A 15,446-nucleotide genomic window follows, 5' to 3' on the forward strand; every position below is an offset into this window, starting at 1 on the left:
TAAATTTCCTTCAAACTCTCATCTATGATATCGTAGATGTAGAATTATCTTATTCCACGTTGCAGCTCGTTTTTAAAAATAATTTTAACAACCACGATACAAAGGATTAGTTATCTTGAAATTGTTTATCTTATCTTGATCTAAGAAAATATGATCAAAGATTTTAACGTTAATTTTATAGTTATGCATCGATCAGAAATATTTTTATATATAAAGCTTTGAAAGTGTAGAAAAATTTTATTGCATATCTTATATAATTTATGTTCATTAAATCACATGAATAAATAATTAATTAGTTGAATTTGCTGAAAAATGCTAGAAAATCGTGATATATTCGTGATAATTTTATTTATTTTCAATATTAATTTCAAAACATTAATTTCTTTCCTTTCGACAAAAGTATATTTTTATTTCGAATAATTCGAATCAAATTTTCGTTATTTCAGTTATTCAATACAAACTCTAAAATTTTAAGACGATAAGAGTTCAGTTGTGAAATTCAGATAATAAAATTTCATGTGTATAAATAAAATTCTGCTCTGCATTATTCGCTCAATGAACTTTTTTTAATCGATCGTTAATTTATATTATTTGCATTTTTTTTTTTTTTGAATGTAGCTCGAATATATTCTTTGGACTCTCGTCGAAATGAGATAAACTTCGCCAACACCGCAATTTCAATCGATAATTTCAATAGACAACAATATTGATTGAATAATGACCGAATTCATCGACGTCAATCTTGATCGACAGGAGCAGTCTAGTAACCAATATTAACCAATGTTCGCTATTAATCGCAAGAACAATGATTGAATTCACCGATACTAATTTGGACAGCCGATGACAATATTAATCGCAAGAATTATGACCGAGTTCGAATTGTCAGAATTGGCCAATTTTGAAGAGGACAACGGTATTAATTAATTGCAAATATAATGATCGAATTCACCGATACTAATTTGGAGTACAAGAATATCGATCGAATTCGCCAATCAGCATCGTTGATATAATAACCGTCAGAACAATAAATTTCAGAATTGACCAGTGATTTTGATGGCAGCATTAAGAACAACGATTCTGGTTGAATTCGTGAGTCAATCAATATCGATGAATTATTTTATTTTTCCAACGAATTATTTCAATTATATTTTCTGAGAATTTTGAGAAATTCATATTTTAATTACTTGACTTACCAATTCTCAACCAAGTCTACGCCGTATTTTATTTTTTAAAAAAATAAATTGTTGTGAATAATAAGGAGGCGAGGAGGAGATGATTTGGAACGAATTTCCCGATAATTTCCATATTCGAATAAATATCTCTTTTCAAAGAAGACGGATCGAAATCGTTGCACAATCGTTTGCAAATTTTTACCAATTACAAATACAAAGAGAATCGTCAGTAGAGACGTCAAATTATTTTTTAAGCACCTGCGGTTTATTGCATGATTACTTTATATATATATATATACTTCGATATGCAGTTGAATTAATGTTTGCATTCAGATAAAACGGAGATAATGGGATGGTAAGAGGAGGCAGGCACACAATGACACTACTTCTCCAACGCTATTTGCGGAATAATTGGAAAAAAAAAAAAAAAAAAAAAATCTTTGCATCCGATTCCTCCTCCGTTTCTTTTGTGGTTATATAAATTTCTCCCTCTTTATACCGTTTTTACCGTCGGTATACATATTCAACAAGACGGATTTAAAAACAGTTGCTTTGATAGTTATTGCCTCGTAGATGAACGCAATCAGAAAGCAATAAAGTAAATACGTATGTAGCTTCGAACAATATTTTCTAATATAAAAGTATAATATGCTCGATCGATTACTGGCCACTCGATTCTTTCCTTCTTTTTTCTTTTTTTTTTTTTTTCCCACTAACTATGTCTAAGTAATTTATTTATTTATTTTTTTTTTTTGAAAATATTATTAAATCGATGAACACGCGATTTAATTGGATAAAAAAAAAACAGAAGAATCTGTGTACAATTTTCAAAAAAAAAAAAAATTTTTAATTCATTGCATGAAAAATCGGTACAAGACTCTTTATACCTTCGTCACCTTCTATCGATCATCTTCTATCGACTCACACTGCACATCCACAAATCACAAATAATTAGAAAATTGTCGGTCGCGGGTCGAAAGTTTCTCGAACAAACTTCAACTTTCGAATAAATTTCGAAAATTAGAAAAATTCCCCTTCGTATCGAACGATCGATTAATATTTGCGCATATTGTTTGATTACAGTGCAAGGACTGAACACACCTGGGAGCGATTGAAAAGCACGTCCCACAGACCCCTCCAACTAAAATCACTCGCCTAACCTTTCCCCTGCCCACCTTATCCTGCCTCTTATCCTTCCCCTCCCCCTTCAAATATCTCAAGAAGATATCTCTCTCTCTCTCTCTCTCTCTCTTTTTCTCTCTTTCTCTCTCTCTCTCTCTGAACCACAGGAATCTGTGACTCCGTTATGGACAGTATGGATTCGAAACCAGTTTTGAACGACGACCCCTCGGTCACTCTGACCATTCGCCTGATCATGCAAGGCAAGGTAAGAGAAACTACCGTTATCAATTAATAATTGCTATTCTTAACTTGTAAAATTTATCCCCTAAAATGCCATTTTTACTCTCGAAAGGTATATTCGAATATCAATGATACAATTTTCACTCGCATTTCGAATAAATTATAATAATATTTTGTTATGCACGTTTTGCCTAATATCAAAATTGTATATTTTGTATATAAATGAAATTTTAAAATATACACCATGTTAAACAATGTCGATTCGCGTAGAGATAATATATGTTTCGTTCGAGCATCGAAGTAGAGAGAATACTCGTCGATCCTCGAAGAAAGAGAAAACATTAATTCGTATGTTTTTTGGTCGTGTAAACGGCTCTCTATCTCCATCTCGTTCCGTTCAACGCGAGCATCAATTACTCGTAACTTGATAAATAAGCGTTTAACCGACATTTTTGCCGACCAACTTTTGTGTTTGTTTTGGCCTCTAGAATCGACCTTGCGAAAGTTTTTTTTTATATATTAACATTCTACACGTGAATATTATCCTGTAACACGTATATTCATAGAACACCTTTGGAGGGTAGACTTTAGAGGCCAAAACAAACACGAAATTTGATATACAAAAATATCGGTTGAAACTTATTTATTAAGTTATAAACAGTTCGGTTTTGGACAAAATTGGAGGAAGACGGAACGAAATCATTGTTCTTCGTCTCTGCTTCGCATAACGTAAATTTTAATTGCTTGTTAACAGGATAAACTTCAATTCATATTTTTGTACAATAATATTTGTATTTGGAATGTTTCAAAAATAAAACATTCGATATAAATTTATCTGATATTTGATTGTTTAAATATTTGAAGTAGAATAAAAGAAGTAGAAAGTTAGTATAAAAATGTTCAAATTCTTTGGAAATCGAAAGTAAAAAAAGGAATATTTTTGATGAAAATTTTTTAAAACGATTCGATAAATATCTCGTTTGATTAATACCGTTGGATTTAAAAAATAATTTTTTATTTTCAAATATCATTTTCTAAAGAGTTGCATTTTTTTTTTTTTAATGCATTTATTATCACCTTTTGCTAATTTTATGACTCATTGTGATAAAATTGTTATTTTAACACGATAACACAAATTTGTCATATATCCAAAAGTTTTTCGACTAAATCAAAATACATTTTGCTTCAATTTTTCCTATAAATTCTAACACTTTTCAAATATTTCAAACTCTACCTGAAATTGAACAGTGAATAATCGATCATTTAAGCTTCTTTCTTTCTTATCATTTGTGTATTATATGTGCTTTAAAAAATAATATTATAAATTGGAATTCTTATTTTATCATTGCTACTCTCTTTTCACCTTTCTCTTAGCTCTTAAAAAGATTTTGGATGAGCTAATCTATAGAATAATTTAAATTTAACTTTTTGCATCATCCGTATATATCATATACACGTGTCCAACATCAGTTGCAATTTAAATTTTATTTCCACTATTATGTGTGATTATTTTATTGGAATAGAGATAGTGCAGTTTGGATATTAGAGTATATCTATTATAACACAAGATTCGTTACTTATTCATGACATCTCTTTGTGATTTTCTTTTAACCTTTCTTTCACAACGACTGCTTAATTCTTATAGTTTTATTAAACACTCGAACTTCATTTATCTGATGAATATACGCACATGTTCATGGAACGCCTACAAGATATTAAATTACTCATCATTAGCAATTGACAGTTACCCTAGTTTTTTGACTACATCCTGTTAGTTATGTAATCAACATTTTGTCTTAGCTGATTGATAACTTAACGAATAAAAATAAAAAAAGAACGAAGTAAAATAAAATAATAAAAATATTTTTTAAAGTGTACAACTCTTCGTACAATTATTGTGAATAACAATCTTCTCCTATTATGTAAATATTATATAATTGTATACGTTATTTATATTTTTATGCAACAATTTTTTCTCCCTTTTTTTTTTCTTCTTTTTCTTCTTCTTCTTCGTTAATTCACGCATTAACGAGTCGTTATAAAATATAATCGTTAAAAAATATATTTTTCTTTATTTCACAACTTGTTAAATATATTATTACATAATTCTTCATACGATTATTTTATCTTATATAACATATAATCTCTGTCGTCTCTCGTCTATTTAATTCGTGTATTATTGAATATGATAATCAGATTAATAAGCGGATAATACAATGTGCGAAGAGTCAAATGTCGAGTTTTTTTTTTAAATCGCTTTAAACGTAAATGTAAATATAAATTTATTTAAAACATGTCACATATATTATTTATATCATAATGCGATTTCTTTAATTACTTAAAATCGATTAATTCGCACGATTGCGTAATTTTATGTAACATAACGATGGATTTCCCGCAAGAATGTGATTTAACAGAGAGACAAGGTTGTAAAGATAAATCAAAGAGAGGCGTTGCATAATGTTGCACAAAAACACACATTTGTCACTCTGCTCCACGTTTAAAGCCTGTATTGATGTGTTACAATTGTGATAACGAATTGATATATATATATATCGATGCAACCGTTGATTCTGATGTGATGAAAAATTCGATTTCGCGTGTTTTAAAAAATTATAAATGAAACAATAGCGAAGGAAATATGATACGTAAATTTAAAAATTAATAAGCTTATATTTTAGATTAAATTGATAAATTGGAAAATTTTTCTATGAAATTAGAAAATAGAAAATATATAGGTTAAAAACTTAAAAGTTTGATCGATAAATTCGAGAAACGTTCATTGAAATTTTCCATGATAAATTATTAATGAGAAAAGTAAATAAAGTGATTCTAATTTAATAGTACAAGAAATTTTAAATTCAAAGTTAAAAATTAATCGCCAATATAATCTCAATGAATATTTTCATTAAGTTTTTCATTTCCTTTCGAATATCTTCGTTAGAGGACTATGATTCAACTTTAATTGCTAATTTCCATAAGGAGGGTGTAGAGGGAGCTAGGCGTATATCTATTGGAAGATATTTGGGGGGGGAGGAAATATGAGGAACTAATAAATCAAAATGTTAATACTGAAAATTGCTTATTCATTTAAACTTAAGTTGCGCAGAAGTTACTTTTTGTAAAATTAATTTTTCGGATGATGTGAGAATTTTAAATTTTTCCATACAAAATTATTTTTGGAGAAACATTATTTACTACGAAATATTGTATCGTCACAAAGTTTATGAAATCAATGAAAATAATAATTTTCAAGTGGTTTGTGGCACACATCGTGGAAGACATTAGAAATTTCCCCCTATGTTTCTAATATTAACAGATAGAAAATTGGTTTGCTCAGTCTGTTATGAGTGAGATCTTGATTAATATGCTAAGAAAGAACAAGATTCTGGATAGATATTAAAGTTCTAATATCTTAATAAAAGTTCAATGAATCACACGAAGAATTTTATTCTTATTTTTCGTTCTCTTCCCTTAATGTCGTTCCATTGCGAATTTCGCTTGCTCGTTCGTCTTCTAACGCTCGACACAAGAGGTGCAATTTATTGTTCGAGCAAAGTGTTCCGATGCATATGCAACTCCAAGAACACTATCCTTCACGCTCGCCTCTGCAACAGACCCGCCTATTTCACATCGTCCTAACTATTTACACCGTTTTCGCCGGCGTCATAAGAAATATATTACGATATTATCGTGTTTTTTACTTTAATTCATTTTTCTAGAATAACGAACGGGATCGGGTATTTCCTCTTTCGAAATTATTTTTATTTTTAAACGTATGAAAATAAAGATGACGTTTAACGTCATTGAAATGATCAGTTTTCTTTTTTTTTTTTTTCTCCTTTAATCAAACTTGACTCTAATTATAAAAGAATTTTGTGGCATTAGTTAGTTAATTTATTTTGCAAAAAGATTTAGAAGAAAAACGAAGAAATGTGACACCTTTTAACATGTAATCATCTTGGTTGAATACGATAAAATTAACAACGAAATGTTGATCGTGAAAGACATATTGCGTCGCGTGTATAAACGTGTTAATATGAATGGAAAGCAAATAGGATTATATTTCTCAAGCCACGGCGCAAATGACGGTGAAAAGAACTTTTGGGACAATCTAATATTTCATCGTCGAGATGTATCTCGATGTCCAGAGATCTCCTCTTGCTTGGATTCCAACGTAAATCAAGAGCGTGAGCAATGTCTTGCATAGCATGCTTGCAACGGATATCTGTAGATCGTGTGCAGAATTCCAGAAACCAGCCCGAAAGATCGTCATTAGCGTTCTCGGACACGATTCTCGCGATCCTTCCAAATATTCCTCCTCCATCTACCTAAGAATATTCGTCAGATGGAATTTGGGGGTTGCCGCTGTGCACGAATATTTGGGAAATGAAAATGTCGAGATTTTCTTGGTGATGTTCCATTATTTCAATCTCGCGAAATTCATGCAGGCTGGAAGAATGTCTTGTAAAAATAAATCGAGAATGTAGGTAGATGATTCTCGTGGTGGCTATAACTCGTGTCTTTCTATGGAGATATAAGATACACGCATGCTCGGTCCACTCTTGGTCTACTCGTTTGTTAAGTTTGTCATCAGATATAGAAAAGATAAATCTTTGAAAAATATTTTGAAAAGCTATCGACGAGCTTTTATATTAAAATACAGTAAGTTTTTTTTCACTTATTTATTAACCACATATTGTAATATTACGTGGTTTGAAATCTTGCAAAAGTCATAAATTTACAGGTTATTATGAAATTGAAACAAAGAATATTGGTCCTTATTTGTTAAATTTTAAGCGAGGCATAGATATTTGTGAAAATTTAAATTTTTATATATCATAATACAAACTTTGTATGTTTATACATTAAAATTTTCCATAAATTAAATATTGTACAAATTTTGGCAGTCTAGTTGTGAGCAATTGAAATTTGCGTTGGATGAAGTGAGATAGAAATCATCCAATACAAACTGAAAAAAGTTCTTTTTAAGAAACACTTTCGAAAACAGTGATTCTTAAATAATATTAAAAAATTCGGCAGCGAAGGATTCTTCGATAAATTTTAATTTTTTATTTTTTACTCCGAATAATTTTAATTTCAAAATAAAACTAAACGCATGTGTATCTCTGAAAAAAGTTGAATTACTTACAATTAATCGATACATAACCGACACTTCAGCTTCCAGAATCGATTCTCAAAAAGCGTACCTCCATATACGAATATATCAATACAGTATATAGTTTACCAACTGTCGGTAATAACGAAAAACTAAAATATAATAACTAAAATAAAGAAATGAGCCTATCAACGAGATATATTCTCATTTTTTCCCATCGTAAACTGGATATTATTACATAGCGCATATTCTGAAACGAATAACGCACAATCTCGATCAATTAAACGAAATCATCGATCGGTGTCCACTCTAATTACAACACCGGGTTGCGTGGCTGCGCGGCGCTCGCTTATTTTGGGATGGTAATCCAAGTCCGACGAAAATACCTTCCTTCTAGCAGTGGCGGGCACGAAAATAAAAATCGTAATTGTCGAAGCCCCTGGGCAACGAGGAATAGTGTCGTCTTGGCTCGCGTTCACACCGAGATTGTAAATCTGAGCAGGGCGTCGTTCGTCGATCCGCCTTTCCTGCACTGCGTTTCCCTTCGTGTTCTGTTTCCTTTCCGACAGTTATCGGGATGTATTTACGAGGAGCGACACCTCTCCCTCTCGCGCCTTCCTCCTCTGCCCGGAAGTAACATCTCGAGACCCCTCGTTGGACTCGAGATGCGTGATTACGTTGCGGATTTTTTTTTTTTTTTTTGGCTTCTTTCGATCGCTTCGCAATTTGAAGATTGTTCTTTGATATTTTTTTTTTTTGTATTTTATCGTAGTTTGATATTTTATGATAGTTGTTCATTGATTTTGTTGTTCACTTATTTTGATTTCGTTGTAAGTTAGATTCTGTCGCCTAGAATGTTTTCGATTTTTTTTTTTTTTGCTTTTAACTTATTTTGATTAAGGTTTCTTTGTAGATTAGTTAGAGATTCTGTCACTATTTTTGGCTTCATCTGTGTGTTTTATAGTTGTTCATTTGTATTTTATTTTAAGTAAAATTATAAGTTAGATTAGATTAATTAGATTCTCGATGTGAATTTTTTATCTTATTTTTATTTTATTGCTTCCAGATAAGTTTCGTATTTGTAAATTATTTTTTGATATTTTATGATAATTGTTCGTTTCTTTTATTTTGAATAAAATTTTATTATGTAGTTATGTTAGACTGTGAGACATAATGTTCTCAATGTGAATTTTTTCATTTCTTTTCATCGATTTGATTACCATCTGTAGATTACTCTTTGATGTTTGATATTCTTTAACATTTTATGATAATTATTCATTGTTTTATCTTATTTTAATTAAAATTTCATTATAAATTAGGTTAGGTTAGATTCTGATGTTACTGATGTGAATTTTTTTTTATTGCTTCCAGATCAGTTTCGTATTTGTAGATTATTTTTTTGATATTTTTTTTATATTTTGATAATTATTCATTGCTTTTACTTTATGTTGAATAATTAAGTTTCATTAAGTTTTATTAAATTTTTCGTCGTGAATCTTTGGCTTTTTTTAATTGCTTGAAATTATTTTAATACATACCTACTTTGTGATATTATTTGCTCTAAATAAAGTTTCATAAATTATGTCAAGTATGAGGTTTTATTAAAAAAATTTCAACGAGACGAAGAATAAATATTCCGTTCTATCTAGAAATTTAAATTACTTTTATCTTAATAAATAAACTTGAACCAATTTTTACGTTTATTTTGACTTTTGAAATCGATAATCCACGAATATATTAAATTTCAACACTCTGCACATTAAATTTCTTAAGGAAAAAATTATTTAACCGAATTGCTTTTCACTGTATTCACTGTATTGCATTTAATTAATTTCATTAAAAGTTTTAAGAGTTAAATTCTATTGGTATCTCTGAATTTTCTGTTCTGATATGACTTTCCAAATTAGATTCTCAGTTTACAAATTTTTTTCAGTATTATTACACGATACATAATTGCTTCTTTGAACCATTATTTCAATAAACATCTTTCTACTTGCAATTTTTGGTTCCTTTTCATAATTTTGAATTCGATATTATTATAAACATTTTTTAAATGTTTGTATCTACATGTTTTTAGTAATTTTTTTATCGTAACTTAATAAGGAGTTTTATACAATTTTCTTCATTATTTAATGGTATAGTTTACCAATTCAATAGGAGAGGATTTCAAATAGAGGATTCAATCAAATTTTTCTTCCTTTGAAGGGAATAATTTAACAAATTCTACAAATTTAACTTCGAATTCTACAGGATTTAATTTTTCATTCTCTGAAGGGAAGCCAGTGTAACAATGCACAATTCAACCACTTCAACAAGATTCTCTGCGAATTCCAATAAAATCTCTACTACTCAAGAAAAAAAAAAAACCAATTTGCTGAAGTACTAGTTACACAATTAACAATTCTACAAGATTGAATAGAATTCTGTTTCTGGAGAATTAACTTATCAACGGATCGAATTTTAAAAAATTTATTAAAATTTTTCAGTATCTCGAGAAAACTAAACGATGAAAGTTTGATTAAAAATTTAAATATTATTCGAAATTTAATGTTATACAACTTTTAAATCAGCTTTAAAATTTAAAAGATCAAACAAATTGTCTTAACAATTTAAACCAATTCGCAATTTTCCCCTCCAAACTATGCACGATTTATTAAAATTTCCAACATTTAAAGTTGATATGCAAAAATTTGTAAATCTTATTTTAAAAATTTCTATCAAACAACCAGTTAAAAAGAATACCTTCATACTTCAAAAAATTCGAAACATCCAAAATCTGTCTACACAACTTCAACTTCAACTTCTCTCAACCCCTACTAAAGTTTCTCCACAGTTTCAACAAAAGTTCAAATTTACCAAAAACTCCATTCGATCTTGAAATGTACAAAATCGTCGTATAAAACGGAGCCACGATTATAAAACCCTCTTCCAAAATTCGGTTAAAAAAAAAAAAAAAAAAAATCGCTTACCTGTCGAGAGGCTAGGGATAGAAAGCCAGAAATTGCTTATCTCGTCCGGTGCATTTGTTCTCCTCGTGGTTTCGGCGGCAATAAAACGAGGATCGCAGCTTGTAAACGAGAGTCCTTTCGCGTTCCTCGGCCGTGTTCCGCTGGATAATATCGCGGCTCGAGTGGAGGGCCGAATATATCGAGGAGGAACTCGTTCGTTCGAGGATATTTTGTCGAAAAGAGGGGGAGGAAAAAACAGGAAATATCGATATTGTACGGTTTAACACGTCATCCATATATGGATAATGCTTTCTTCTTCAAGAAAAATAAAATTTTAACCATTTGTATTTATATTTAAGAAGGTTATCGATCGAGTAAGAAGAGCCCTCTAGAAATTATGTTATATTATATTTAATATATTAAATACATATATTTATGAATGTATAAAAATATACGTATAATAATAAAATATAGACACAAAGGGTGAAAACAGAATTTTAAACGAAATTTAATGGAAATAAGCACTGAGATATAAATGTAAAATATACTTTGGAATGAGAGAATTTAAAATTTAAGAATAATAGAAGCAGAAAAGAGGGACAAGTATGATCTGTTAGCGAACCACTCTGCAATTTTAAATCTAAAATTATACCGTATGTATGGTAACATAGGAGGGTGTTATTTCCGTCGATAATGTAGAACTGAGTTGAAGTTGCCAATTAGAGGCTTATATTCGGACTAAAATACTTAAAATTGACTTTGGAAACGAACGAAGTAGAGGCACTGAAAACAATTAATTCAGAATCGGAATATTACAGAATTAGTTAATGAAAACTAAGAGCTAATAATATATATATATAAATTTTATTTTAAAATATATAAAACAAAAATATTAAAACTACTTCCGCTACTATCGCTCTGTTTACGTTCTCTTACGGCTTTTCGACAGTGAGGAACTCAACGAAATCACGCTGGATGACGAACGTGTTAATATGTAAATGGTTTAACCCTTTGCACTCTCGTACCCATCTCGGTGAATCTTGAAGCCAAACTTAAAATGATTTCGCACACAAATTAACGCGTAAAAGTTTTATATTCTAATATTTTATATATCTTGACATATGGAGAAAGATAATTTATCGAATATTAAAAATCTATGTTATGTGATGTTTTAATAATAAAGTAATTATTAAGAAGCATGCTCGGTTTGTGCAAGGCAAATATCACAATGAAATATCGTTACAAACCTTACAATTCCAATAACATACCCTCATTTATTGTCCATTATTCTTATACTATCTCTATTTTTATCACTATTTTCTTCCTCTCTATCGTCAATTTCGTTATCTAATAACGAAAAACTCATCTTGAGCTAATATCCCAACTGTCTATTATTCTTATTTTATCACTTTCTCTTACTGCATCTCGATTTCTCAATGAATAAAAATAATTTCGTTATTTAATAACTAATTTCATTACAGTATTGCATGCTTACAAAACTCAGAAACTTTTAAAATAATATTTCTATCGTTAAACTAACGTCGAATAATACCATTTGATAGTATACTATTCTACATTTTATAAAATTATATTTAAAGAGCTTGGGAATCTAACGAAACGATATTTTAAAAAAATCAAGCATAGATAAATATTGTTGCCGTTCGAATTGCTGTATCGATCCAACTGGTGGCTCGAGAGTCACCGTTGCAAAGAGTATAATGGAATACTTCGGTATGACATGATATATTATGGTACCATGATGTTGTATATGATATGCACATGGTGTATAGGTTGGTGTAACGTATCATAAAATAGTTCATTTTGATATAGTATGTGTATATAACAGCATATATAGCATAAGATAATAATACGTGTATTTGGTGTATATGGTTCTCAGTATGAGGTAGCTTAATATGATATAATGTAATGATGTGGTGTAATATAACGTGAAATAGTTCAATATGAAATGCCATATTAGATAATACGACAATATATAGCATATAATAGGTATGTATAATAGGTGTAATATGGCGTTTTATAGTGTGATGTAAAATACTATATATATATATATGGCTTGGTATGGTGTGGTACTTTGTACATGATATAGAATAGTTCCATATGCTGCGGTTTGATATAATATAGTATAGTCTGTAATAGTATAATTTGGTGTATATATGGTATATAGATGAACATGTAGCAAAACGATGAAGAGTAATGTGAGAGGGGTTTTTTTTCGAAAGTTTTAAGAAATAAATTTAAATTTATTAGATTTCTTTATTTTTTTTTCCCCATTTTATGTTCTCCTCCTACGTTATTATATCGTGTAGTATTATTTTGTGATAACCTATCGAGGAAACGTGTCCATGTCGAAACAAAGAAAATAAACTCGTGGTGGCATCTTCTTGGCACACGTGCTAACCGATTTATTATTGACTCGGGTCATGGATAGCCAAGGCGAAAAAAGAAATTCGACCTCTCACTCGATGTCCCATTTCCGGTTTACCAGTTTCGCGAGCCGAAGATTGAGAATGGAATTTGGTGAACTTTATATTTATATTCGTACAGCTTCCGCTTTCTTTTCTTCTCCTTCGTGTATTCGTATTTTAATAAACTAAGTAAGAAATCAACTTTTATTCGTCTATAAGTCGATTTTATAAATTTTAAAACTTCTCATTAATAAAAACACTGTAGTTATTTATATTCTGTCGTGTGATTTTTTTTTTTTTGTCTAAAAATTTTATACATGTCCTTATTATAAATCATTGAAATATTAAAAACATAATAAATATTATTAAGAATAGATTCTGAATTATTTTCATGTAATTTGTAATTTGTTATGTAGAAAATACTTATAATAATAATATTGAAATCTTTATATTAAATTTGTATTTCACATTTCTTGAAACATGTTTAATATTGACAAGTAATTTTACATCCAATTAAATGTAGAATGGCAAAAGAAAAATTCCTCGATAACCTTGTGATTATTCGTTGCATTCGTTGAGAAATATTTATGCGAAATTGAAAAATGATCGAAACATTCGGAAAATGGAAAAAGGGCGAAAAATGTTTTATTTAAAAGGAAGAAAAAAAAAATCGTTATTATCTCGAACGATCGATATTCCGGTTAATTGCAACAAACATTATTGAAAACGAAAGAAGAAAACGCTGTTTCAAATTCGTTATTCCCCCGTTTCAATTTGAAACGTAGTTTGCTTAATTCCAGCCCGTTATTGAATTCTAAATGGAAAACGAATTGGAATTTTTCCCCCTTTCATGTTCATTTTACACACAAGTCCATTACAATCTAATCTGACATTTTCACATGTCGGCGTATTTCTAGATTTCAATTATACGAATTAGCTTCATTTTCGTGTAAATCCTACATTTTAAAAAAAAAAAAAAAAAGAAAACACTGAAGATTGAGCTGTAATCATTTGTTAATTTTTAAAGAAAGAGAGGATATTTTGTATATTTCGACGAATACATACACTCATCGCGTCCTCTGTTATTCTTTTCCAATTTAGCGAAATTTGGAATGTTTAAAGTATGTAATTTACATTCTCTGAAAATTCACCAGTCTTTTTATCGTTTAAATATTTGATTAACAAATCAATGAAATCCATAAGTCACGTTAAAGTAAGTCGAAATAATCACTTAATTGATTCGTCGATTAAAAGGTTAAATAATAAAGAAGATTTTTTGAATTATATATTTTTAGAAAATGTGTATTGATTGAATGTATTCGCGTATGTATTTTTCATTAATTATTCAAAATGTGTGCTATATATAAATCAAGATAAAGAAAAACATGTACACCTGATACCTGATTGATTAATCGAATTTCGATTATTCGATCGAAAGATAAATTCAAAAACGATTAATTTTTTTTTTTTTTTTTTTTTTTTTACAAATTAAACATTCTTTTATGAATGTATATGTATACTCTTTAATTGTTGTGAAAATTGTTTAATTTAAAGAGATTCATCTAAAATACATTTTTAAAAAATAATCCCTTCCTCTTTTTATTCCTCTTTTTGTTTCCTCGAACGAAATCGTTCGAACAATTATGGCTGATGACACTGTACATCGATTCTGCTATTCAATCCTCACAGTGGAATACTTACTGACGTAACCACATTATTAATACAGGCTTAATTTGACGTTGATTAAAAAACTAGGTGAAAGACGAGTCTAAGTTTATCAACTTAGAACTTATTAATTCATTATAAGTTACAAATATAAATTACGATATAATATTAATTTAATACTTGTTATATTATATGATGTTATGCGTTATGGCATGTCAATTGTTATTATTTAAACATTTTATCTAAATAATTTCCAATTAATTACACGATATGAAAAATTGTTCATAAACGAACATCGAGAATAGTAAAAACAAATAATATTTGTAATTTAAACAATATTAATTGTGCGATGAAAATTTACCACTTACTGTCCGGGAATCAATTAATTTATTATTATTCGATTTATTACGCGAAGAAAAAGAAAACAGAATATAAATGATCATTTTCTAAAAAAAAAAAAAAATTAATGAATAAATAAATGGAATAATAAATTTGCAAAAATATGTAGAAATTAAAATTTTTATTCGGATTTTACTTCTTGTCTATATCTATATTTAAAAATATAAATTTGCATTATCATCTATTATATAGAAGAAGGAACAAAAATTCTTACGTACTTACGTAATTTTATATTAAGAAAATGAAGTAAAATGAAATTATTTGAAATTCAATCGAATATTTTTATATCATTTTTACGATAATAATATACATATTTCAAAAAAAAATTACTATCAACGAATAGAAAATAGAATTT

The 15,446-nt window shown here is 29.0% G+C and overlaps 1 protein-coding gene and 1 long non-coding RNA gene across 13 annotated transcripts in view; one reads left to right on the top strand and one right to left on the bottom strand.

Annotated features, from left to right (window-relative positions):
- LOC147658671 (uncharacterized) overlaps nucleotides 1-10,753 on the bottom strand; it is a 38,773-nt gene extending 28,020 nt beyond the window's left edge. The window contains exon 1 of the long non-coding RNA XR_015292649.1: nucleotides 10,623-10,753. This is a non-coding gene — a long non-coding RNA (uncharacterized LOC147658671). The remainder of the gene's footprint in view (nucleotides 1-10,622) is intronic.
- The window catches only part of mub (poly(rC)-binding protein mub), a 373,736-nt gene that overhangs the window by 280,578 nt on the left and 77,712 nt on the right, over nucleotides 1-15,446 (top strand). For all 12 annotated transcript variants that reach the window (XM_086910401.1, XM_086910357.1, XM_086910393.1 and 9 more), the window contains one exon: nucleotides 2,256-2,559. In XM_086910401.1, coding sequence (XP_086766527.1) covers nucleotides 2,479-2,559 — 81 coding nt within the window. In that variant the 5' untranslated portion in view covers nucleotides 2,256-2,478. The remainder of the gene's footprint in view (nucleotides 1-2,255; nucleotides 2,560-15,446) is intronic.

The sequence above is a fragment of the Apis florea genome, unplaced genomic scaffold (genome assembly GCF_048593485.1).
Source record: "Apis florea isolate Af1SG1 unplaced genomic scaffold, ASM4859348v1 contig_1789_pilon, whole genome shotgun sequence".
In the NCBI taxonomy this organism is placed as follows: domain Eukaryota; kingdom Metazoa; phylum Arthropoda; class Insecta; order Hymenoptera; family Apidae; genus Apis; species Apis florea.